The 25,191-nt window shown below is 39.5% G+C and overlaps 1 protein-coding gene across 10 annotated transcripts in view; it reads right to left on the bottom strand.

Moving 5' to 3' along the window:
- Nucleotides 1-25,191, bottom strand: part of LOC138751718 (ankyrin repeat and IBR domain-containing protein 1-like) — a 133,828-nt gene that overhangs the window by 12,009 nt on the left and 96,628 nt on the right. For 9 of the 10 annotated variants that reach the window (XM_069914380.1, XM_069914374.1, XM_069914382.1 and 6 more), the window contains 6 exons: nt 19,689-19,775; nt 19,536-19,602; nt 17,782-17,927; nt 10,605-10,783; nt 9,836-9,887; nt 6,705-6,810 (listed from right to left, as the gene is read on the bottom strand). In XM_069914380.1, the coding sequence (XP_069770481.1) occupies nt 6,705-6,810; nt 9,836-9,887; nt 10,605-10,783; nt 17,782-17,927; nt 19,536-19,602; nt 19,689-19,775 (637 nt within the window). Of the gene's footprint in view, nt 1-6,704; nt 6,811-9,414; nt 9,446-9,835; nt 9,888-10,604; nt 10,784-17,781; nt 17,928-19,535; nt 19,603-19,688; nt 19,776-25,191 lie in introns of all 10 variants that reach the window. The other variant, XM_069914381.1, reaches the window with a different exon arrangement.

Here is a 25,191-nt window from a genome sequence, read left to right as displayed (position 1 = left end):
GAAAGCACGCCAGTGGCTCTACTTTCTCAGGAGCTTGCGGAAGTTCAGTATGACATTGGAAACCCAGGCAAACTTCTACAGATGTGCAGTGGAAAGTATGCTGACATCAGGGCCTGGTATGGGGGCATCAATACATGTGGTTGGAAATCTGTACACTAGTAGTGTAGCAAAAAGTAGTGGATTCATCCCAGTACATCACAGGAAAAACTCTCCTGACCATAAATAAAATCTACATGTAACTCAGTTGTCAGAGAGGAGCACCAATCATCAAGGATTCACACCACCTAGCTTATGCTGCCACTACCAGAAAGGAAGTATAGGCACAAGACTCGCACCACCAGGTTCAGGAACAGCTGCTATCCCTTCACCATCAGACTCCTACACAATGAACTCAGCCAGAGACTCATTTAAGGACTCTTTGCACATTATTTGTTATTGAATATTTCTGTTTCGCACATTTTGTTTCCATTTCTTTCTTTGTTTCCATTTTTCTCTTTTGTATATGCATATTTTTCTTGAGTTTAGTTTCTCTACTGAGAAGTAGAACTTCTGCCTGGCCTGCAGGAAAAAGAATTTCAGTGTTGAATGCGATGTCACAAATCTGATCTTTGAAGTTGTGGAAATGAGGTTGATGCAGAAATGCGTTTTAAATTAAACTATTCATTTTAGAATTTTATTCCATGGTTTAGTGGCCAATTATCACCTGACCTAGTAACTTATGACACAAGCAGCTTCAATATTAAAAACTTGGTCTATCAAGCAGAAAACTGAGATGCAATATGGCACTTCAGAAATAATAGGGGTAGTTTTATTTGCATCTTCCCAAATCTACTGGGACCCTCAAGAATAAAAGTCCATTTTAAAAGAGATTAGAAGTACTCGAGATGGCAGAGGCCGACAGCATCGAATCCACGCTGCTGAAGATCCAACTGCGCTGGGTAGGTCACGTCTCCAGAATGGAGGACCATCGCCTTCCCAAGATCGTGTTATATGGCGAGCTCTCCACTGGCCACCGTGACAGAGGTGCACCAAAGAAGAGGTACAAGGACTGCCTAAAGAAATCTCTTGGTGCCTGCCACATTGACCACCGCCATGGGCTGATCTCGCCTCCAACCGTGCATCTTGGCGCCTCACAGTTCGGCAGGCAGCAACCTCCTTTGAAGACGACCGCAGAGCCCACCTCACTGACAAAAGACAAAGGAGGAAAAACCCAACACCCAACCCCAACCCACCAATTTTCCCCTGCAACCGTGTCTGCCTGTCCCGCATCGGACTTGTCAGCCACAAACGAGCCTGCAGCTGACGTGGACATTTACCCCCTCCATAAATCTTCGTCCGCGAAGCCAAGCCAAAGAAAAAAAAAAAGAGTTAATAACACCTTCCCAAACTGATAGATCCGGGTCAAGTGGGCACTCTGCTAACAACTTGAGCAGACTATTTAACATTATACATTTGGCACAAGCAAAACATGATCCAAGTATAATAGTTTCCCTAAATTCAGAGAAGGCCTTTTATTGGTTAGAATGGATTGTTTGTTTATATTGGGGAAAATTCAGAACGGGACAAACATTTATTAATTGGATGAGAAACTGTATGACCAACATTCCCCTTCAGTAGGTCCAGCAGGCAGGGCTGTCCTCTGTCTCCAGGGCTGTTCGTCTTAGCAATTGAACCATTGGCAGAGGCCATTAGGAAAGATCTAGAGATAAAGGGATTCAGAGTGGGCCAGCTAGAGCACAAAATCAATCAAATGGCAGATGACGTGTTGCTGTACCTGATGGACCCACCCGGGTCTGCTGAAACTGCTCAGCATGCTGGAGGACTAGGTGCAATATCAGGCTATAAAGCCAACAAACATGCCACTGAATAAATTTGACTATAAAGAATATCAAAGAAACAGTAATTTCAGTTGATATGTAGGAGATGTGAAATTTATATAAACTTAACTATCCCCTATACTGAAGAAGATTGAAAGTGACTCAAGGAGATGGAGAGACCTGCCCATTACCTTTATGGGAGGGTTAACTGCATAAAGATGAGGCTGATCCCAAGACTCCAATACCTCTTCCAGTCTTTACCAATTCCATGACCACATTCCTTCTTTAAGATGTTGAATGATAGCATAACAACATTCATTTGGAATGGGAAAGTACACAGGATAGCCTTAAAGAAACTAACATGGGACTACATTGAGGGGACTTTAAGGTTATCTTATTTTAAGGAATACTACCTAGCAGCTCAGTCAAGGTTCCTTGCAACCTTCTTTGAGGACAGGGAGCCATCTGCTTGGGTACAAATGGGATTGCACACAATGGAGGAGGGAATGGCAAAAGATTTCATATACAAATGGAATGCCAAATTAACAAGAAGATAACCCCCATACTGAAATATCTTATTAAAATCTGGCACAAGATCAATGAGTGTATTGGAAAGAAAGTGGAGACATCACCTAAGGTGCCACTGACTTGTATCGAATTGATTTTCATGAACACGGGTAACAAAATCCTGGAGATTTGGCATCGGCAGGGAATCTGATATATTGAGGACTGCTACAAAAGGAGGCATCTTATGTCCTTCAAGCAGCTAAAAGAGGAATTGATGAAAATCCAGATTTGGAAGCATGTGGTCTTGAGGAGATTGAAAGGACTGAAGGTTAGTAATCCCCAGGGCCTGATGGACTGTATTTCAGGGTGCTTCGGGAGGTTACTCCTGAAGTTGTGGATGCATTGGCCGACATTTTCCAATGTTCTATAGATTCAGGAGAGGTGCCTGTGGATTGGAGGGTGGCTAATGTTGTGCCGCTTTTTAAGAAGGGAAGGAGAGAGAAAACAGGCAATTACAGTCACGTCTCCAGAATGGAGGACCATCGCCTTCCCAAGATCGTGTTATATGGCGAGCTCTCCACTGGCCACCGTGACAGAGGTGCACCAAAGAAAAGGTACAAGGACTGCCTAAAGAAATCTCTCGGTGCCTGCCACATTGACCACCGCCAGTGGGCTGATATCGCCTCAAACCATGCATCTTGGCGCCTCACAGTTTGGCGGGCAGCAACCTCCTTTGAAGAAGACTGCAGAGCCCACCTCACTGACAAAAGGCAAAGGAGGAAAAACCCAACACCCAACCCCAACCAACCAATTTTCCCCTGCAACCGCTGCAACCGTATCTGCCTGTCCCGCATCGGACTTGTCAGCCACCAACGAGCCTGCAGCTGACGTGGACATTTTACCCCCTCCATAAATCTTCGTCCGCGAAGCCAAGCCAAAGAAGAAGAAGAAGAAGAAGAAGCCTAATGTCAGTAGTAGGGAAGATATTAGAATCTATTATAAAATAAATAACAGAACGCTTAGACAGAAATAATAGTATCATTACAAGTCAGCATAGATTTCTGAAGGGAAAATCATGCTTGACTAATCTGAAAATTTTTTGAGGATGTGATGAGAAGGGTGGGCATGGGAGAGCCAGTGGATATGGTGTACTTGGACTTTCAGAAAGCTTTTGGTAAGGTCCCGCACAGGAGATTAGTGGGCAAAAATCAGAGAGCATGCTATTGGGACTAGGGTGCTGACATGAATAAAAAATTGGTTGACAGAGAGGAAACAATGAGTAGGAATTAATGGGTCACTTTTGGGATGGCAGGATGTGACAAGTGAGGTCCCTCAGGGCTCAGTGCTGTGTCCTCAGCTGTTTATCATATATATTAATGATTTAGATAAGGGGATTATAAATAACATTTAGCAAATTTGCAGATGACACGAAACTGCGTGGCAGTGTGAAGTGGGAGAAGGATGTCTGGAAAATGCAGGGAGACTTGGACAGGTTAGGTGAGTGGGTGGATGCATGGAAGATGCAGTTCAATGTGGATAAATGTGAGGTTATCCACTTTGGTGGCAGGAACAGGAAGGCAGATTATTATTTAAATAAAGTCAAGTTAGGGAGTGGGGAAGTGCAATGTGATCTAGGTGTACTGTGAAAAAGGCAATGGCCTTTGGTCTGTGGAATGTTTTGCTGCAGAGGATGGTAGAGGCAGGTTCTCTGGATAAGTTCAAGAGGATGTGAGATAAGGTTCTTGTGGACAGGGGAATTAAGGGTTATAGGGAGAAGACAGGGACAGGGTACTGATAGTGGAAGATCAGCCATGATCTAAATGCTGGCCTACTCCAGTACCTATTGTCTAAATATGATTTGCCTTATGGGACCTTTCATTGTTTCCTCCAGTTAAGATTATTTCTAAGGGATAGGTGAGGCCCTACAATGACCCCATCTACACCTAGTGAGGTTGAAGGGATGCTTCGACTGGGAAATGCATCCTAATTTTTTTCAAGAATGTACTCGATACTCTAAGGTGAAAGCCCCAACCAAGGGCTACACAGATCAAGAGAGATGGGAGTCAGTCCTGGGCATCACAATTGATGAGATATGCTAATCAGATTGGTATAGAGACAATGTGACAACAGTGATTAATTCTAGATGTAGATTGGTTCAATACAACTTTCTGCACCAGCTCTACCTCACACCACAAAAGATTCTCAAGGCAAAAACTGGAGCTACCGGAGACATGTTTCAGGTGTGGAGTGGAGCTGGAAACATTTGTTCAAGCAGCATGGTCCTGTGCAAAGGTAGCCTCATTTGGCAGGATTTGGCCAATACACTAAACAGGATAACAAAAGTAACCTTTCCACCAGACCCAACGTTGTATCTGCTGGGAACCTTATGGACAGAAGTTACAAATTAACCAAATTCAATTTATATTTATCACTTTGTCCATAGCAAAAAATGTATAGCGATCACCTGGAAATGTGACTCCCCTCTTCTCATCAGTAGGTGGACTACCAATATACAGTTACATTCCCATGGAAAAAAAAATCATGTACAAGCTTAGAAACCGACATATCATGTGTGACGCACATGGGAGCACAGCTGAAGCCAAATCCTGACAAACATTACCAATAGCTGGATTAACAACAGAAATTACGTAAGGGGGTGGTTCTACAGACTCCATGGTCACTCATCAGAAGCGCCGATACCACACCTAACATCTTTCTTTCCCTTTTTTTAAGGGGGCGGGAGAGGGAGGGAGAGATTTTTGTAGATTTTTGGGGGCTATCTGTGCATTTTGTAAGTCTGTGATGTTATCTCCTTGTTTATTGATGGAAAAAAAAATATTCAAAAAAAACAACAGTGGTTAAGAAAGCAGCATCATCACACTAAAAACTCGTTCAGACACAAGATCAATGAAAAATGCTCAAGGCTCCCCATGTCAGAAGAGTCAATTTAGTAATACTTGAAATTTATTGCTTTACCTCTAATGCCCTTACTTTTTAATGCCATTGTAAGCTTTTAAATGCGCTGGAGCTTTATCAAGAACATTGCTAAGACTACTCAAATTAATTGAGAGCTTCACAGTTGAGAGTGAAATTTGTACCCCCAGCGCTCATACCCATATTTGAATCAGGTTCTGGCTCACCTTACATTGCAGTTGTGTATTTGGATTTTCAAAAGGCCTTCGATAAGATGCTGCATAAGAGAATGCTTGATAAGATGAGAGCCCATGGAATTACTGAAAGATTAGAATGGGTGTAGCAATGGCTGATAGGCAGAAAGCAAAGTGTGGGAATAAAGAATTCCTGTTCTGGTTGGTTTTCGGTTACTAGTGGTGTTCCACAGGGATCCTTGTTGGGGCTGCTCTTTTTACAATTTTTTTGATGATTTAGATTTTGGATTGAATGGTTTTGTGGCTAAGTTTGCAGATGATACCAAGATAGGTGGTGGAGTAGGAAGGGTTGAAGAAACCAAAAGGTTGCAGAGACTTGGACAGCTTCAGAGAGTGGGCAAAGAAATGGCAGATGAGATACAATGTTGAGAAATGCATGGTTGTACCTCTTGGAAGAGAAAATAAACAGATTATTATGTGGATGGGGAGAAAATTCAAAATTCGGAAGTGCAAAGGGACTTGGGAGTCCTTGTGCTGGATAACCTAAAGGTTAACCACAAGATGAATTAGCAGTGAAGAAAGCAAATGCTATGTTGGCATTCATTTCAAGAGGAAGTGTATAACAGTAAAGAGCTGTTGATGAGGCTCTATGGGTCACTGGTGAGACCTCATTTGAGAACTGTGTGCAGTTTTGGGCCCTTTATCTTAGAAGGGATGTAATGATGTTAGAAAGAGTACAGAGAAAATTTAGCAGGATAATTCCTGGAATACAACGTTCAGCAGCTCTTAGACGATATTCATTGGAGTATAGAAGAATGAGAGGGGACCTCAGAAACATTTTGAATGCTGAAAGGATTTAACAGTGGATGTGAATAATGTGTTTCCCTTGGTGGGTGAATCCAGCACAAGGGGGCACAGTCTTAGAATTAAAATGTATCCACTTAAAACAGAGATGAGGGGAAATTTCTTTAGTTAGAGGGTCGTGGATTTGTGGCTACATACAGCTGTGGAGGTCTGATCATTGGGGGAGTTTAAGGAGAAGATTGATAGGTATCTAATTAGCCAGGATATCAAGGGATATGGGGAAAAGGCCGGAAATTGGAACTAGATTTGAGAATAGTTTAGCTCAGGGTGGAATTGCAGAACAGACTCGATGGGCTGAATTCTTTTATCTTGTGATGTTAAGGTAAATGAAAAATATTTCATGTGCATATTTTAGTTTGCTCCAAGTTTAAAAACAAATGGAAGTTTTTGCTTTCATTTTAACTGTTACCTATTGTACTGTCACTTGGATCTTCAGGATCTGGTGTGTTACTCCGAAGGCTATGCATATCTCGCCGTCGTCTATGCCGTCGCCGGTACTGAAATTCAGCATATTCCTAAATACAACAGGTTTAAAAAATAGGATTTAGAAACATTTTGCAAATTGAAAATAATTAAACCATGTTTTTATTTAAGGCTTGTCTATGGTTTTGCAAACATACAATATAAATCTGAGAGCATTCTCATTCTGCGATTATGTTCTCCTGTCAGTATTGTACAGCAGCACTTCACTTCCCAGTAATGGAGGGAAATTTTAAATGTTTCATTCAACCAATTCTTTTGTAGCATTTCTCACATTGCTATTTTATTATTAATTACATTAAAATATATAAAAGTAAATACAAAAAAACACAATGAATCACTTCAAAATTAGATCAGCAGCATGTTCTGGTCTAAATATTACCCAAACTCCAAATGTGCTGACTTCGTATGCAACACCTCAATAGATTTTGGTTAACGTCAAAATTGTTTGTTTCAAATATGTTGCTTTACAAAATGCAAATATTTTACATTTTTAATATAAAAACTCACAATATCAGTGTGAGATGCTGTCGCCCTTAATGGACAGTACCTTGAACTACTATACTCAATTCTTGCTCAGAAAGGATAATCAAACCCCAGTGGTCATTAGTTTTGGTCAAGGGTAACATACCTGAAGTTGATTCTATATTCAACTGATGATGACAAACATTTTCTTCTCATGAGAGTAGTTGCTTTCTTGTTTTTTAAAGGAGTAAATGGGTGTGGGGTTGTGGGTAAAAGGAGGTTTATGCAAAGATCCTTTATCCAAGTTTTTAAATTGCAAAAACACCAACTTCTCCAGTAAAATGCCAATACTCATTCCTTTATGACGCCGAGTGAACCTTTGACTTTTAAGTCTTTATGAATTAATATTCCCCAGACTGTACACAAGTGCAGTTTATTAGAAAATACATATTAGTATGGTTTATTATTAAAAATATTGATTGACCAGGGACATTTCAGTTATTTAATATCTAACACTAATCAGGTTAAACTTTACTGTTTGTTGTGTTTGGAATTCTGACATGAACTTGCCAAACAAAGGTCCACAGTGGAATCTCCGCGTGTTGTAGGGCAGTTCTAAAAAGTTCTTTGATTTCAGAGTATTTTTTGAGAATACCAACTCCTAAGATGAGTTGAAGTCAACTGCTGTTTCCATGGCAAAGAACGATGTTTTCACCCATTTAATAAATGTAAGTAATTAAATAAAATAGACAAAAACCTCACCGTTTTGCTTCCACAATAACAAATGTACAAAAGGGTTTAAATGCACTTACATATAGCATACAAATATGACTAAAGACATTATATATCACAAAGGGAGGAAGGTTTAAGGGAAACATCAGTGGTATAGTAGGTGACTGGAATGCATTGCCAAAGGTGGTGGTGAAGGTGGAGGCATTTGAGAGATTCTTGGACAGGCTGAAAGAAAAATAGAGAGTTGAGGTAGGGAGGATTTAGTTTTTTTAAAAATGGTATATATAGATTGGTACAACATTGTGGGGCAAAGGGTCTGTACAATTGTGCAATTTCCCATATTTGTTTAGTATTTACTAAAGTGCAATTAGACATGTTCCTTGTTAGATACATGTGGTTGGATACCAATCTACTTATCAACACTGAAAGTGAATGATATATAACTTTAAAAGGCAAGTAATGAACTATTCATCACATACTGAGATGAAAAAGCTGAGCCTTTGTTGAGGAGAATGAGTGCAGTCCCCATTCAAGCATTACATATTTACAATACACAAGCATAAAAATTGTTACACAAAATTTAAGCCACGCATTAAGTCAGATAAATCAGACTTATTAAAATATGTAACATCAGTCCCTTCAAACAAATTGTTATGTTTCTATTAGTAGACCAGAACTAAAATGCACAAGTGAGCCACTCAACTGTAAGGTTTTTTTGATGCACAAGCTATCAATATTTCCATAGCATTTTTTATAAATCTCAGGGTTATAAGTGATGTCATACATGTACTTTGCCAATCATTACGTTGATTTTAGTCACACATATACATGCATTGAATGAAAATGCCTCAAAATTATAAAAAGTGAAATCCCAACAGGACTAGGTAAATATGAAATTGTCATTTGTACAACAATAACAGTATTACCCCAGACCACTAACAGCTTACATACACATTATAAACCAGTGTCAAGAACTGAAAAACTCTCAGTAAATAACATACAATTCAAATTTGTTGAATCAAATTATTAACAGCTGTGGAAAATAAACCCAAGCGACTCTGCCTTTCATTGATGACTAGACAATTACAGGAATTGCATAGAAAGGATTCTGCATCTAATGTTCCAAACTTGGGACATTTTTAATTACTCGTTTGTTGTAACATTGCTCATTCAGCTCAAGGTTCACATAAATAAATCTATATCCAATGCACAAACAAAAAAAATGAAAAAGCTAATTCGCTAAACTTAATCTGGATTAATCTAGAACAAATAAATGAGATTTACTGATGGTTTCCCTTTTAATATATTTCAACAATTGTGGTCTTCAAGAGTTGCAAAATATTTACTTATCAACATTTGGAATAAAATAATTTAAAGGAGCTGTCCTGCACAATAATTGCAGCCTAAACAGGCTTTTAAATACAAGTTATTAAAACCCTTACCTGCAGGCCTTCTATGTCTTGTCCTCCATACCTGCAGGCCGTATTGCATAAAGAAATAAAAAGTAAAACAATTATTTTTTAGAAAAGCACAGCCATAAAAGGTTGGCACTCAGTTGATGTGGTCTTCCAGGATTGGGCATAGAGATAGACAGAAGTAATTAACTACCATGTCTGCCTCCATCCCAAACACTAGTTAAGAAAATTAGGACAGGCTGCAGGAGTAGAGTTGCAGCTGATAATCCTGATACAGGCAGAATTAAAGGTAAACAAAGTCCTATATTTTTAGAGATTATCAGCAGTAGAATTAGTGGCACCATTTACTAACATCACCTATTCAGGATAGCTCCTTTAAATAAGGGTCCTCTGAGAATCTCTGCACTGATAGGGCTATGCCATATAACCACAAACAGTGTATACTTACCTCAGGTGATGCAAAACCTAAATATTCCCAATCCCAGGTTCCACCAGCAAAACTGTAACAAACAAGTCAAAATTCTGTCAATACGATAATGACAGTTACTTGATGTTAACTGAGTTACTTGGGCAACCAAGAGTTGTAGTTTAAAAAAAAACTAAGTACCGTTAAATTGTAATTCTTTTAAGATAAAAGTAGTAAATGATTCAAGGAAAAGTGAGGGCGAATATTGTGAAAGAAATATCCTTTCCAACAGTACAGTTGTATCAAACCTTCAGCTGAATATTTATACATTAAAATTCTTGAATTAAAGGTAAAAACGCTGTTGTTCAAACAAAAATTGCACATTGAAGTTTACTCTTCACCTTTCAATAATGTGTGGATAATAGTAGGTATCCAAAACCTCTAGCATTTTCCACTTTTAAACAAATGGTATCTGCTGATGCTAAGTATTAATAGCACATGAAATTGTCTACATTCAAATCCATGAAATGAATAATCAAAAAGACATATTTGCATTCAGAAAACAAAGCTGTTTGGAATTTTTTTTAATGGCTATGAATAGTTGATAGTGTAGTTACAAACCCTCAAACCATGGTTTTGGGATAGTACTTAAATGCTTGAGGGAAAACAATAATCTTATTGAATAAAATTTCATACAATAAACTACAGTGCAAAAAATTAAGTTTATGTGTTTAACTTAATTGAATTAAACTAACTTTTTCTGTTTAGCAATAGAAATAATTGCTAATGTATCTCATCACTGAAGAAATACCTGCGCCTTTGTACTTCAGGAGAGTCTGCAGGAGCAACTCCACGGGCCACAGAAGCCAGAAACTCTTGTCTTTTTTGCTGAACAAGACATGCTGCCCTGATAATTTTATGACGAGGAGTGCGAAGGTAAGGACGATTTACTTTCTGAGCTAGATCCTCAGTTACCATTTCTAGATCCGTCTGTTGAGTAAACAGCATTTACATTAGATCACTTCATAAGATCATTCAACTTTTAACTTGTTTGCACAGGGTGTTTTAATCAGTTAAAAAATGTAACTTTCTTTGCTTTTGTATTTTTAAGATTGCAATTAGGGAAATTCAAAAATACCTTGAATTTTGACCAGATTTCAATTTCGTGCCTATGCACATCAGTGTATATTTATTGCACAAAACTTTTTATTGACAAAACTTTTGTTATTAGCAGATTGTTGTAAAATCAATCTGGTTCACTAATTCTGAGATCAGTCATCTTTACTCAGTCTGGCCTTTACTCATATCCAGACCTATTAATCTGATGGATATTTAATTGCCTTTTGAGCACAAAGACAATTAAGAATAGGTCATAAAAGCCAGTGTCCACAACATGATAAATAATAAAACAGCTAACACAAGAAATGGAAGAGGGGCATGCATCAGTTTCGGTATTCAGTCAGATTATGAGTAATTTTTTTTTAACCATAATGACATTTTCCTGGACCAACCCCATAATCCTTCAGTACCCTTAATATCTAGAAATACATCAGTCTTGAATTATAAAATAATAGTGAAATTATTGGAAAATAAGCTTGCTAAGATTTACCATAATTGGTACACTCTGATCAGGCTGGTTTCATTAAAAATAGGTATGTCTCTGACAATATTCTTAGAGGGATTTCGCTGATCAACACTTCACGTCAGCAACCCAACCTACCAATGGTAGTTGGTTTAGATGCTGAAAAAGCTTTTGATCGGGTCGAATGGAATTTTTTATTTAAAGTTTTGGAGAAATACAAGTTTAGACCCTTTTTTATTGGTTGGGTAAAGGTTCTAGATAATCAGTTAATAGGGTGGTGACAAATGGTCAAACCTCTTTTTTAATTATCGCACAGGGTGTTTTAATCAGTTAAAAAATGTAACTAATAATTGTTGATTTTAATTATCAACAATTAAATATATCAAAATGTCATCAGCAAATAGATTAATCTTATATTTATCGTCTGCTATCTAATATTCTCATTCTGCCTAATAGCTTGAGCTAACGGTTTGATGACCAACGCAAATAGAGCTGGCGACAAAGGACAACGTTGACGAATTGAACGCGATAATTAAAAAAGAGGTTTGACCATTTGTCACCACCCTATTAACTGATTATCTAGAACCTTTACCCAACCAATAAAAAAGGGTCTAAACTTGTATTTCTCCAAAACTTTAAATAAAAAATTCCATTCGACCCGATCAAAAGCTTTTTCAGCATCTAAACCAACTACCATTGGTAGGTTGGGTTGCTGACGTGAAGTGTTGATCAGCGAAATCCCTCTAAGAATATTGTCAGAGACATACCTATTTTTAATGAAACCAGCCTGATCAGAGTGTACCAATTATGGTAAATCTTAGCAAGCTTATTTTCCAATAATTTCACTATTATTTTATAATCTACATTTAATAAAGAAATTGGCCGATATGAAGCAACATTCAAAGGATCTCTATCTTTTTTTGGTATAACCGTTATTATTGCACTCAAACACGAATCTGGTAAAGCTTGTTCTTGCATTACCTGGTGAAGAACATCCATTAATAAAGAAGACAGATCATCATAAAAAACTTTATAAAATTTAACAGTAAACCTATAATTTCCTGTTAGGCATTTGTTGAATAACATCCTTTATTTCTAAATCTGTAAAAGGAGTGTCCAGTTTCCTCACATCATCTTCTCCTAATATTGACAAGTTTAATTCTGACAAAAAAGATTCAATGGAACCATCATCTTGAACTCACTCAGAAGCATATAATTCCTGGTAAAATGATAAAAAATGGTCATTGATTTCCTGAGGTTTAAAAGTAACCGAGTTATCTTTCCTCACAGCATTCATAGTTCTTGATGCTTGTTCTGTTTTCAATTGCCACGCTAAAACTTTATGTGCCCCCTAACTCATAATAACGTTGCTTAGATCTTTGAATCAAACATTCAAATTGATATGTTTGCAATGTATTATATTATAACTTCAATTTAGTCAAAACTGCATTATTATCCTCTGTACAATTCCTCTGAAATTCTTTTTCCAAATCAGCTATATGTTTTTCCAATAACCGACTCTCTGCCAAAAATTTCTTCTTTTTCTTTGATGCATAGCTAATAATTTGACCATGTAGAATTCCTAAGTTAACGAAATTTGAGTTTATGATTTCTCCTTCTTTAACTAAGGGTTTTATTTCTGAGATGTATGCGTTGTTACAAGACACTATGGATAAAATAAATTTAGATAAATCTAGGATTAAATGGGAAAATGATTTAATTTGTGATATTAATCAGGCCAATTGGGAGACAATGTGTTCTGATGGTGTGACAAAATTGCTTAATGTAAGATATAGTATGATTAATTATAATTTTTTGCATCAGTTATATCAAACCCCTGAGAAATTGAAAAAATAGGGATTTTGTAATTCAGAGTTCTGTTTTAGATGTGGATTACATGTAGGAACATTTTTACATTCAGTTTGGCTTTGTGATAAGGTTCAATCATTTTTAGGGAATTTCTTCAAAATTTGTTTGATCCAATTTTTGTTAGATCCAAAAAATTTTTTGTTGGGTTGTACTGCTCCATTTATGGATTTGGAGTTAGATAAATTTCAGACAGCATTTTTTCGTTTAGCATTGGCTGTAGCATGTAAATGAGTTGTGATTTCATGGAAAGATGAAGATGAGATAAATGTAAATCGTTGGCATAATGAGTTGAGGTCCTGCATTTATATGGAGAAAATAACATACAACTTGCATGATAATTATGACTTTTTTGTTAAGATTTGAAATGTATGAATTTAGACATACATTTGAAATGTATGAATTTAGTAATATCTTAAACTGCTGTATGGGTTTATTTTATTTTCTTAATGCTTCCCTTGTGGAGTTTGCTAAGGGTGGGTGGAAGGGGATGGGTTAGTTGTAGTTTTCATTTTTATATTACGGACTTTGTAAAAGTTTTTGTTTTGAAAATATTAGATAAAGTTTAAAAAAAAAATACTCAACAATTGTGCCTCAACAGGAAATTCCAAAGATTCACCACCCTCTGCATGAAGAAACTACTTCTTATCTTGGTATTGATTAGCTAATGCATCATTTTGAAACTGTAATCTTTGGTTCTAGACATCTTAGCCACTGTAAATGTCATTCCTGTGTCTACTTTGCCAATCCTACTATAATTTAAAAAATAATTTTACATTCTTCTAAACGCAAATTAGTAAAAGCCCAAATCTGCTTAATTGCTCTTCATTGGTGAGATCTTCCACCCAAAAAAATCTGTCTAGCAAATCTTAATGGGATTTTCTTGATCATATTTATCTCCTTTCATTGATAGGAAGACCACCAGAATTGTACATAATATTCTAGAGCTACACACAAAAAGTGCTGAAGAACTTGCAGTTCTCCAGTATCTGCAGACATCACATTTAACAATATCCTTCAAGTTGTCTTACCAGGGCTCGATTTAATCAGAATAATTCATAATTATTCTTGTGCTCAAATACACACAAGTAAAGGTCCACAAAGCCAATTTCTTGCTGCACCTGCTGGTTAATCTTCAACCAGGCTCTAATGTTATTCTCAACTCCATTTTCCTCATTGGTTTAATAATCACATGTACTGTGGCATAATGCTAACATAACATAAGATTTTTATGTTCAAATACTACATCCACTGGTTGGCCTTTATCTGTTCAATTTTGGACTGACTTAAAACATTTATCAATCATCATTTCCCTCGGCTACCTTCTAAACTATGGGAATCATTCAAGAAACCAAGTAATTTTTTTGAAAATTATAAACAGTACATTTATTATTGCCATAACTGCCTCTTAAAACTTTGGGATGCAGGCAGTCAGGTTGTTGGAATTTATCAGCTTTAGTCCAATTAATTTATCTAATTAAAAAAAAAATTACAGATTGCTAAGTTTCTTAAAGTTCTTCACTCAATCTGGACTTATCACCTCAACTATTTGCAGAAGGTTAATATAGAACAGTACAGGCCCTTTGGCCCCCAATGTTGTGCTGACCTTTAGACCCTGCCTCTCACATAACCTCCCTCATAAGTTTACTACCATGAAGATGGGCAGAAATTTTGCTGCTATTTCCTTTTTTTCCCCCCTACAATAACACGGGATGTTATCTTCACAGATTTTGGCAATGTCTTTTTGAGCAGTCTTCACAGTATGCTGGTCTGGAAGGTTAGATCACATGGGATCCAGAGTGATGTGGCCAAATGGATACAAAAATGCCCCGGTGAAAGGAGACAGTGTGGGATTGGCATGTGTGCGTAGGGATTTGTGTTGAAGTCACTGCTGTCATATATATTAACCATATGGATGAGAATGTAGGTGCCATAATCAGTATGTTTGTGGATGACAATGAACTTAGCTGTCTGAGGCTACAACAGAATCTAGAGCAACTGGGAAAGGAGTCAAAAGAATGGTAGATAGAATTTAATTTTAATAAATACATTTTGGGAAGCTACACCAGGGCTAGTCATATACAGTGAATTGTAGGGTCCTGAGGACATTGCAATACATAGAAAACCTTGATACAAGTCCATAGTTCGCTCAAAATGAGGTCACAGGTGGGCAGGCAGTGAAAAAAGCATTTTGCATGTTTGCCTTAATTGGATGGGGCATTTAGTAAGTGTTGGGACATGTTACAGTTGTTCAATACATTGGTGAGATCACACCTGGAATACTGTGAGCAGTTACAGAACATAGAACATTACAAGCCCTTTAGCCCAGCCGACCAATGTAAAACTATTCCACAACAATCTAATTTTTCCCAACCTCACACCCATAACCCTCCATTTTTCTCACATCCTTGTCCAAGAATCTTTTGAATGTCCTTTTTGTACCAGCTTCCACCACCACCCTTAGAAATGGATTCCAGCCACTCACAATTCTGTGTAAAATAATTTACCTCTGGCATCTCCCTAAACTTTCCAACACTCAGTTCAAACCAAAGTCCTATGGTATTTGCTGCTTTAGCCTCCAGGAAAATCATGATGGCTGTCCAGCCTAAGCCCCACATCATCTTATAAACCTTTAATAAGTCACCTCTTAATCTTTTTTGGTCCAAGAGTAAAGCCCAACTTCTGTCAACTTTGCTTCATATGACATGTTTCCATTCCAGGCAACATCCTGGTAATTCTCCTCAACACCCTCTCAAAAGCTTTTACATTCTTTCAGCAATGAGGCAATTAAAGCTGAATGCAATACACCAAGCATGATCTAACCAGAGTTTTGTAGAGCTGCCCTTGAACTCAATCCCGACTAATGAAATCCAAAACACCACAAGCCTTCCTAACCACCCCATCAACTTGCATGACAACCTTGAGGGATCTATGGATCTGGATCCCAAGAGCCCTCTATTCTCCACCCCGCCCCCCCCCCCCCACAACTGTTAAGAATCCTATCATTAACCACATACTCAGGTTTCAAATTCAACCTTCCAAAGTGCATCACTTCAAACTCTCCAGAGTGAACGCCATCTGCCACTTCTCTGCACAACTCTGCATCCTATATCCTGTTGCAACTGACAACAGCCTTCTACACTACCCACAACATTTCCAACCTTCATATCATTTGTAAACTTTCTGACCCACCCCTCCACTTCTTCATACAAGTCATTTAAAAACAATTTCAAAGCAGGGGTCCAAGAACAGATTCCTGCAGAATGCCACTTGTCATATTCCAGGCAGAATATGTTCATCTACTACCACCCTCTCTCTGCCTTCTGCAGACAAGCTAGTTCAGAATTCAAGCAGCCAACATATTTTCAAAAATGATGTGATTAAGCAAGAGAAAATGTAGAAACATCAAGGTTGTTGGTTGGAAGAGAGTTTGAGTTACAAAGAGGGATTGGATGGGTTGGGACTATTTTCTCTGGAATGAAGGAGATTAAGTGTTGAGGTTTAATTGAGGTTTATATAATAATGATCATAGATAAGATGGAGGATGGAGTGTCAGTTTTTCTTCCCCACCCCCCCCCCACCCCCACCCCACCCCAACCCCAAGGTAGCAGTGCCTAAAAATTGAGGGTATAGGTTTAAATGGAGAGGAAATTATTAAAAGGAGACTCAAGATATATTTTTCCCTACACAGAGGGTGGTGGGTCTCTGGATAGAACTATCAGAGGAATTGGTAAAGGGTGGCATAATAACAACATTTAGATAGATGCATGAATACACAAGGTTTAGATGGATATGGGCCAAATGTAGATCAACAGGACTAGCTCTGGAAGACACCTTGATCAGTATGGTCAAATTAGGCTGACGGCCTTGTTTCTGCCGTACATATGTAACCTTGCATGCAAACAGCATTACCGAGGAAAGGAAACTATATTAACAAGACAGAAGAGAGATGGAGAAACTCAGCAGGTCATGCACATCTACAGGAAACAAATGGTAATCAACATTTCTGGCCTGAGCACTCTGTCAAGGTACTTGGAAAAAAGATAGGCACTTGAATAGAGGGAGGATCAGGTAGGGGAGGAGGACAAGCTAACGAGCAAGATATAGGTGGATATGGGTGAGAGAAAAAAAGCTCAGAAGTGATGGGGATGGTGGTAACTCGGAATGGAGTAGGATGGGGTTGGGGAGCTGGAGGAAAGGAGTCAAAGAGGGACTCAGGGAGGGGGTAAACAGAAACTGGACGTTGATGTTATTGCTGTCTTATTTGAGAGTGCCTGGACAGAATATTAGATGTTGTTCCTCTAATATTTATTGGCAGCCTCAGTTTGGCAATGCATGAGACCATGGATAGACATGTCAATGTGGGAATGGTATGTGGCCCGTTATTGCAGTGGACAGAGCATAGGTGCTCAACGAAATGATCTCCCCGTCTGCATCCAGACTCACCGACGAGGCCATAACAAAAGCATCGGATGCAGGAGATGGCCCCTGCAAATTTACAAGTGAAGTGATTGAAAATGATCAAACTTATCAAACGTACCTGCATAAGCTCAAATATTTCCTTCTTTGTGCTTTTAGGCTCTAGAAAAAATCCATAAGGGTAGGAGCACTTAAGAATACGCCGTGTTTTCAAGAGTTCAAGTACTGCTTCTTCAATAAAAGTTGTATCAGGGGATACTCCTTCCACTGTAAAAATAAAACAATGTGAAGACAGCCAATTCCCCTTTTTGAGACAGTAGTACATAAAACTGATCAATGCACACTATGGAAACATTAGCAAAATGCAGAAGGGTTTTAAGAATTTCCCAGTTTATGCCTTTTATGGGCAGTATGGCCACCCATATGGAGTTTTATGTTAACAGAAATATGCTTTATGTTTGTTCTAATTTAGGATTAATTCACCTGCCAGTAAATATAATCACTTTATTTAGGGGTCAAAATATGATCTAAAAATGAACAGAAACAGCAGAGGAAATGTGTTTATGAAAAAAAAATGGAAGAGGAATGTCAGCAACTTTAAGAGGAAAGTAGTCGAATTTAGTAGAGCCAAAGAACAACACTGAAAACAGGCTCTTCTAGTCTGTGCCGAACCATTATTCTGCCCAGCCCCACTGATCTGCAACCTCCATACACCACCACCCACCAACCCCATCCACGCACCAGTCCAAAATTTTATTTTATGTAACAATTGAGCCTGCATTTATCTCTTCATACTTCCACCTACTCACATTTACTGTCTATACCCATCATAATTTTGTATACCTCTTTCAAATCTCCCCTCACTCTTCCATGCTCCAAGGAATAAAGTCCCAACATGTTTAACCTTTCCCTCTAACTCAGGTTCTCAAGGCCCAGCAACATCCTAGTAAATCTTCTCTGCATTCTTTCTATCTTATTGATATCTTTCTTGTAGTTAGGTGACCAAAACTGCACACTATACTCCAAAATTGGCCTCACCAACGTATTGTACAACTTGACCGTCACATCTGATTTAATGTACTCAATACTGTTAATGAAGGCAAATGTGCCAAAAGTTCTCTTGACAACCCCATCTACCTATGATGACACTTCCAGGGAATTATGCATCTATAGTCCCAGATTCTGCTGTTCTTTTGCACTCCTCAGTGGCCTTTTATCATGCAAGTCCTACCTTCACTTGTCCTTCAAAAATGCAACTTCGCACATGGGTCTGCATTAAATTCCATCTGCCATTTTGCAGCCCATTTTTCCAGCTGGCCCAAATTCCTCTGCAAGCTTTGAAAGCCTTCCTCACTCTCCACTAAACCTTCAATCTTTGCATCAGTCAGAGAGGTAATGATCCACTATCGCTCTCTGGTTTCCCTCAAAGTCAATTTCAAATCCAGTTTACTACCTCACCATAAATAACCATCTCTGCTCAAAATAATAGTTTGATGTGAGACGTTTGGGAAAGAAAAATGAAAGAAAATATTGCTGATGCAATCTAAATAGAATTCAGCATTATGACTTACGCTAATTTTTCTGCAGTGATGAGAGAACACTATCATCATTAGTAGGAGGATGTAATCACTGTGCCCCATTTAAACAAGCATATTCCTCGAATCTCACTTTTTTTTCTTTAAGGATGTATTTCCCAATATCTGTAGCAAGTTCTTTCACCAGATTCAGAGGTTTCAGTAATCAAAAATATCTTTTTGTGCTGCAAAGTTTCATTGAAATGCATTAATCTGCGGATTAAATTCATCCCGTCCGAGATGATCATTTTAGTGAGGCTGCCGTTTTATAGTAGCAGGCTGTTTAATTCATCTCACTCACCGCCTTTCAGGGCTCTGCTGAGCTGCTCCATCTTTTCTTTGGCAGTTTTCAAAAGACGTTGTTCTAACTATAGAGTACATCAAAAGCAAACCAGTTTTACTCCATTCAAAAAAATGACAGCAATGAGATACAAAAACAATTTATTCCACATACCTTGTAACTATGCTCATGGTTTTTAAATCTTGTATAGTAGTGCATAAATCTATCAAGCTCCTGGAATTTCTTGTGCTTTTTCTCAGCCTGAAACAGAAAATGTATTTTCTCATTCAAATGTGTGATTTGTGCTGGTTTCAAAATTCAAAGAATCAGCCGACGAGAAAGCATTTGCAAAATTAATCACAATGAATTCAAATGTAAACAATGATCAAAAACAAAGCCAATTTAATTTTAAATTAAGATCTTACTAATAGGGATTCTTAGTTGTCATCTTTTTTTATAAAGTAGATTTTACTGATGTACTCTGCCCTTGTCCTTTTATTTCTCTCTTCCCATTTCTCAACTCCTTTCCTCAGATGGTGATTTAAAAGAGCAGACCCCAGTATCAGAAAGAAAGCAATAGAACAGGTAGGCATTTAAACAAAGTGAGACCAAATCTCACAAGAGCACTCAGTGGTACAAGGACAGCTTCTTCACAGCTGCGATTCAATTACCGATTGATCAATGAACCAAAGACACGGCCTTACTTTGACTTTACGTGCACTATTTTTATTTATTGTTGTAAGGTCATTGATATAAATGTTTGCAATTTGATGCTGCTGCAAAACCACAATTTCATGACTTGTTCATGACAAAAAATTCTGGTGTGGTGGTAATGACAGAAAATGGGAGGTGATAAGTGGAGACAAATTGCTGCAGATTATGGAATCTGATAAGTGGAAGAGTGGAACCAAACAAGGGAGGAATGGCAGCAGAATGTGTAGGTGATGGGTAAATTTAGATGGGGGAAATGGAGAAAGAAGCTGGTTAACAGAGAAGTTTGGAAAGAAGGGCGAGTGTGCAAGAATCTGGATGGATCAAAAGGAGAGAAAATGACAGAGGGTGAGCAGGTTACCTGAAAATGGTGAATTCAAAGTTCATATTGTTACATTTTACACCACCCAGGAAGAATACAAGGTGCTACTCTTCCTGTTTGCATCTGGCCCTACCCTTTGCAGTGGAAAAGGCAGAGGATAGATTGTTTTCAGTCCCCAGCACCTGCAGTTTCAGGTATTGAATTTACATGACAGTGAGGTGGAGCACAAAGTCATCAATAGTTATGTGGCAAACTAATTGCCCCAAATTTCCCCTCACTGGCAAACTACCCATAATCAGCTACCTGACCTGAAGCACGTCAATGAGCATAGTTTTTCATTAGGAAGCTGGCAACTTGCTGATTATGCCTCATGCAGCACAGGAACTTTTTGATTGTACATAACTGTAAATTGTGGGATGAAGAATTGTATATTGGCTCTCAAAGCCACCAAAGACATTGAATATTTGCAAATCTAGCTTTCAAGCAAAAACAGAAAACTAAAAATTTAGTATCAATTTAAATGACTAAAATTTAAAAACCTAAAAACATCAGAAGGCAATATATTTAAAAACAAAATAATTAACCTGAATCGGGGACAATTGCAACAGTTAAAAGACATTTAGCAAGTGTATGAAAAGGAAATATTTAGAGGCAGCAAAATAGAGGTACTGTGCCTAATTAATATTTCAAGTCAAGTTTATTGTCAACTGATTGTACAATTCTCTTCTTTGGCTTGGCTTCGCAGACGAAGATTTATGGAGGGGGTAAAAGTCCACGTCAGCTGCAGGCTCGTTTGTGGCTGACAAGTCCGATGCGGGACAGGCAGACACGGTTGCAGGGAAAAATTGGTTGGTTGGGGTTGGGTGTTGGGGTTTTCCTCCTTTGCCTTTTGTCAGTGAGGTGGGCTCTGCGGTCTTCTTCAAAGGAGGTTGCTGCCCGCCAAACTGTGAGGCGCCAAGATGCACGGTTTGAGGCGATATCAGCCCACTGGCGGTGGTCAATGTGGCAGGCACCAAGAGATTTCTTTAGGCAGTCCTTGTACCTTTTCTTTGGTGCACCTCTGTCACGGTGGCCAGTGGAGAGCTCGCCATATAACACGATCTTGGGAAGGCGATGGTCCTCCATTCTGGAGACGTGACCCATCCAGCGCAGCTGGATCTTCAGCAGCGTGGACTCGATGCTGTCGACCTCTGCCATCTCGAGTACTTCGACGTTAGGGATGAAAGCGCTCCAATGGATGTTGAGGATGGAGCGGAGACAACGCTGGTGGAAGCGTTCTAGGAGCCATAGGTGATGCCGGTAGAGGACCCATGATTTGGAGCCGAACAGGAGTGTGGGTATGATAACGGCTCTGTATACGCTTATCTTTGTGAGGTTTTTCAGTTGGTTGTTTTTCCAGACTCTTTTGTGTAGTCTTCCAAAGGCGCTATTTGCCTTGGCGAGTCTGTTGTCTATCTCATTGTCGATCCTTGCATCTGATGAAATGGTGCAGCCGAGATAGGTAAACTGGTTGACCGTTTTGAGTTTTGTGTGCCCGATGGAGATGTGGGGGGGCTGGTAGTCATGGTGGGGAGCTGGCTGATGGAGGACCTCAGTTTTCTTCAGGCTGACTTCCAGGCCAAACATTTTGGCAGTTTCCGCAAAGCAGGACGTCAAGCGCTGAAGAGCTGGCTCTGAATGGGCAACTAAAGCGGCATCGTCTGCAAAGAGTAGTTCACGAACAAGTTTCTCTTGTGTCTTGGTGTGAGCTTGCAGGCGCCTCAGATTGAAGAGACTGCCATCCGTGCGGTACCGGATGTAAACAGCGTCTTCGTTTTTGGGGTCTTTCATGGCTTGGTTCAGCATCATGCTGAAGAAGATTGAAAAGAGGGTTGGTGCGAGAACACAGCCTTGCTTCACGCCATTGTTAATGGAGAAGGGTTCAGAGAGCTCATTGCTGTATCTGACCCGACCTTGTTGGTTTTCGTGCAGTTGGATAATCATGTTGAGGAACTTTGGGGGACATCCGATGCGCTCTAGTATTTGCCAAAGCCCTTTCCTGCTCACGGTGTCGAAGGCTTTGGTGAGGTCAACAAAGGTGATGTAGAGTCCTTTGTTTTGTTCTCTGCACTTTTCTTGGAGCTGTCTGAGGGCAAAGACCATGTCAGTAGTTCCTCTGTTTGCGCGAAAGCCGCACTGTGATTCTGGGAGAATATTCTCGGCGACACTAGGTATTATTCTATTTAGTAGAATCCTAGCGAAGATTTTGCCAGCAATGGAGAGCAACGTGATTCCCCTGTAGTTTGAGCAGTCTGATTTCTTGCCTTTGTTTTTGTACAGGGTGATGATGGTGGCATCACGAAGATCCTGAGGCAGTTTTCCTTGGTCCCAACAAAGCTTGAAAAACTCATGCAGTTTGGCATGCAGAGTTTTGCCGCCAGCCTTCCAGACCTGTGGGGGGATTCCATCCATACCTGCTGCTTTGCCACTTTTCAGTTGTTCGATTGCCTTATATGTCTCATCCAGGGTGAAGACCTCATCCAGCTCTAGCCTTAGGGGCTGTTGAGGGAGCTGGAGCAGGGCGGAATCTTGGACTGAGCGGTTGGCACTGAAAAGAGATTGGAAGTGTTCTGACCATCGGTTGAGGATGGAGATCTTGTCGCTGAGGAGGACTTTGCCGTCTGAGCTGCGCAGCGGGCTTTGGACTTGGGGTGAGGGGCCGTACACAGCCTTTAGAGCCTCGTAGAAACCCCTGAAGTCGCCAATGTCCGCGCTGAGCTGGGTTCGTTTGGCGAGGCTAGTCCACCACTCCTTTTGGATCTCCCGGAGTTTGCGCTGAAGATGGCTGCATGCGCGACGGAAGGTTTGTTTCTTCTCTGGACAGGACGGCTTTGTAAGGTGAGCCTGGTGGGCAGCTCGCTTCTTTGCCAGCAGCTCCTGGATTTCCTGGCTGTTTTCGTCAAACCAGTCCTTGTTTTTCCTGGAGGAGAAGCCCAGTACCTCTTCAGTGGATTGCAGTATGGTAGTCTTCAACTGATCCCAGAGGGTTTCAGGGGACGGGTCCGTGAGGCGGGTTGCATCGTCGAGCTTTGCTTTGAGGTTTGCCTGGAATTGTACAATTACAACCCGACAAAACAACATTCTCCAGTCCTCGGTGCAAAACATGCAGACATACCACATGTGGAGACAAACAATACATATGCAGGACAAATATTCATATATGCAAATAAATTGTTTTGTTTGGATGATGAGTGTGAGCAGTTCCTTTGGGTGTTCAGCATTCCCATTTCCCGTGGGAAGCGGCTGTTCCTCAGCCTACTGGTGCTGGTTTTGATACTCCTGCATCTCTTTCCTGACTGGAGTACCTGCAGGATGCTGTGTGTGGGGTGGAATGGGGTCTTCCAATGATTTTGCACACCCTCTTCAGACAACAATCCTAGTTGATCACATCGATTGGGGGGTGGTGGGGAGGGAGACTCTAGTGATCCTCTCTGCCACTTTTATGATCCTGTAGATTGACCTCTGATTCATTTCACTGCAGCAATCATACCACACTGCAATCTAGCCTACTAGGACACTCTCGATAGAGCTCCTGTTGAAGGTCAACATAATGAGACCAATAGCCTTGCCCGCTTCAGTCTTCTCAGGAAGTGTAGTCATTAATGTACCTTCTTTACAAGTGAGATGTTGTGAGTCCACAATAGGTCACTTTCTCCAGTACAGAGTTTGCATGTTCTTGTCAGGGATATTGGGGATCTGGTTCGGAAGAGAGAGGTGTATAACAGATATAGGCAACATGGAGCAAATGAGGTACTTGTGGAGTATAAAAAAATGCAAAAAAAAACCCTCAAGATATCAAGAAGGCAAAAAGACATGAGGTTACATTGGCAGACAATGAGAAGGAAAATCCTAAGAGTTTATACAGGTATATTAAGAGTACAAAGATAGTGTTATGGGCCCAGAGGACCCAGCACCAATAGAAATTCACCAAGACAAATGGTTACTTAAATAAAAGTTCCATTTAATTATTTTAAACATGAAAACAGGATCAAACTTTAACTTATTACTATTAACTTAACCCCCTTTAATTCTAAGCGCACATGTATGTAATGTGTGCATCAGTTCAGAAAACTTCTTTGATTCACAATCCAATCTTACTTCTCACTCCTCCAAGTTCATTGGTATCAGGCAATTCTTATACTATACAGAGAATTTAACATTTATGAATTTCTCCAGGCTTAAGTGCCTGAACGGTTAATGGTTATCGCTCAGGAAGGTTCTTGTTGGTTTTCAGAGAGAGATTTGTTGCTCGTTGGACTCCCACAACTGATTCCTTCCAATCAGCCACTTCAGTGTCTTGTCGAAGAAACCTGCCCCATCAGGATTTTCCAGATGATAACCTCTTTCTTTCAGGTTATTACAGAGTTCCTTTTTGTTTCCCTTATTTCAAGTGAAACATACAGCCAGCCATCTCCTCTTGTATGGACCACAAGGGCTTTGACCAGGCTGAACTAAGAACTTACAACCAGTCTTCAAAATGGGATTTTTCCACAAGCTTGCCAGCTTGTCCTGTTCTAGTCCCAGCTGCTGCTGTTGAACTGTAGAACTGAATTCTCTCTCTCACTCAGAGAAAACCACATGACCCTCTTAGAGCAGCAAACTGCA

This window comes from Narcine bancroftii, chromosome 1 (assembly GCF_036971445.1).
Source record: "Narcine bancroftii isolate sNarBan1 chromosome 1, sNarBan1.hap1, whole genome shotgun sequence".
In the NCBI taxonomy this organism is placed as follows: Eukaryota; Metazoa; Chordata; class Chondrichthyes; order Torpediniformes; family Narcinidae; genus Narcine; species Narcine bancroftii.
Note: the sequence above shows the minus strand (reverse complement) of the source record. Positions and strands in the feature narration are given on the sequence as shown.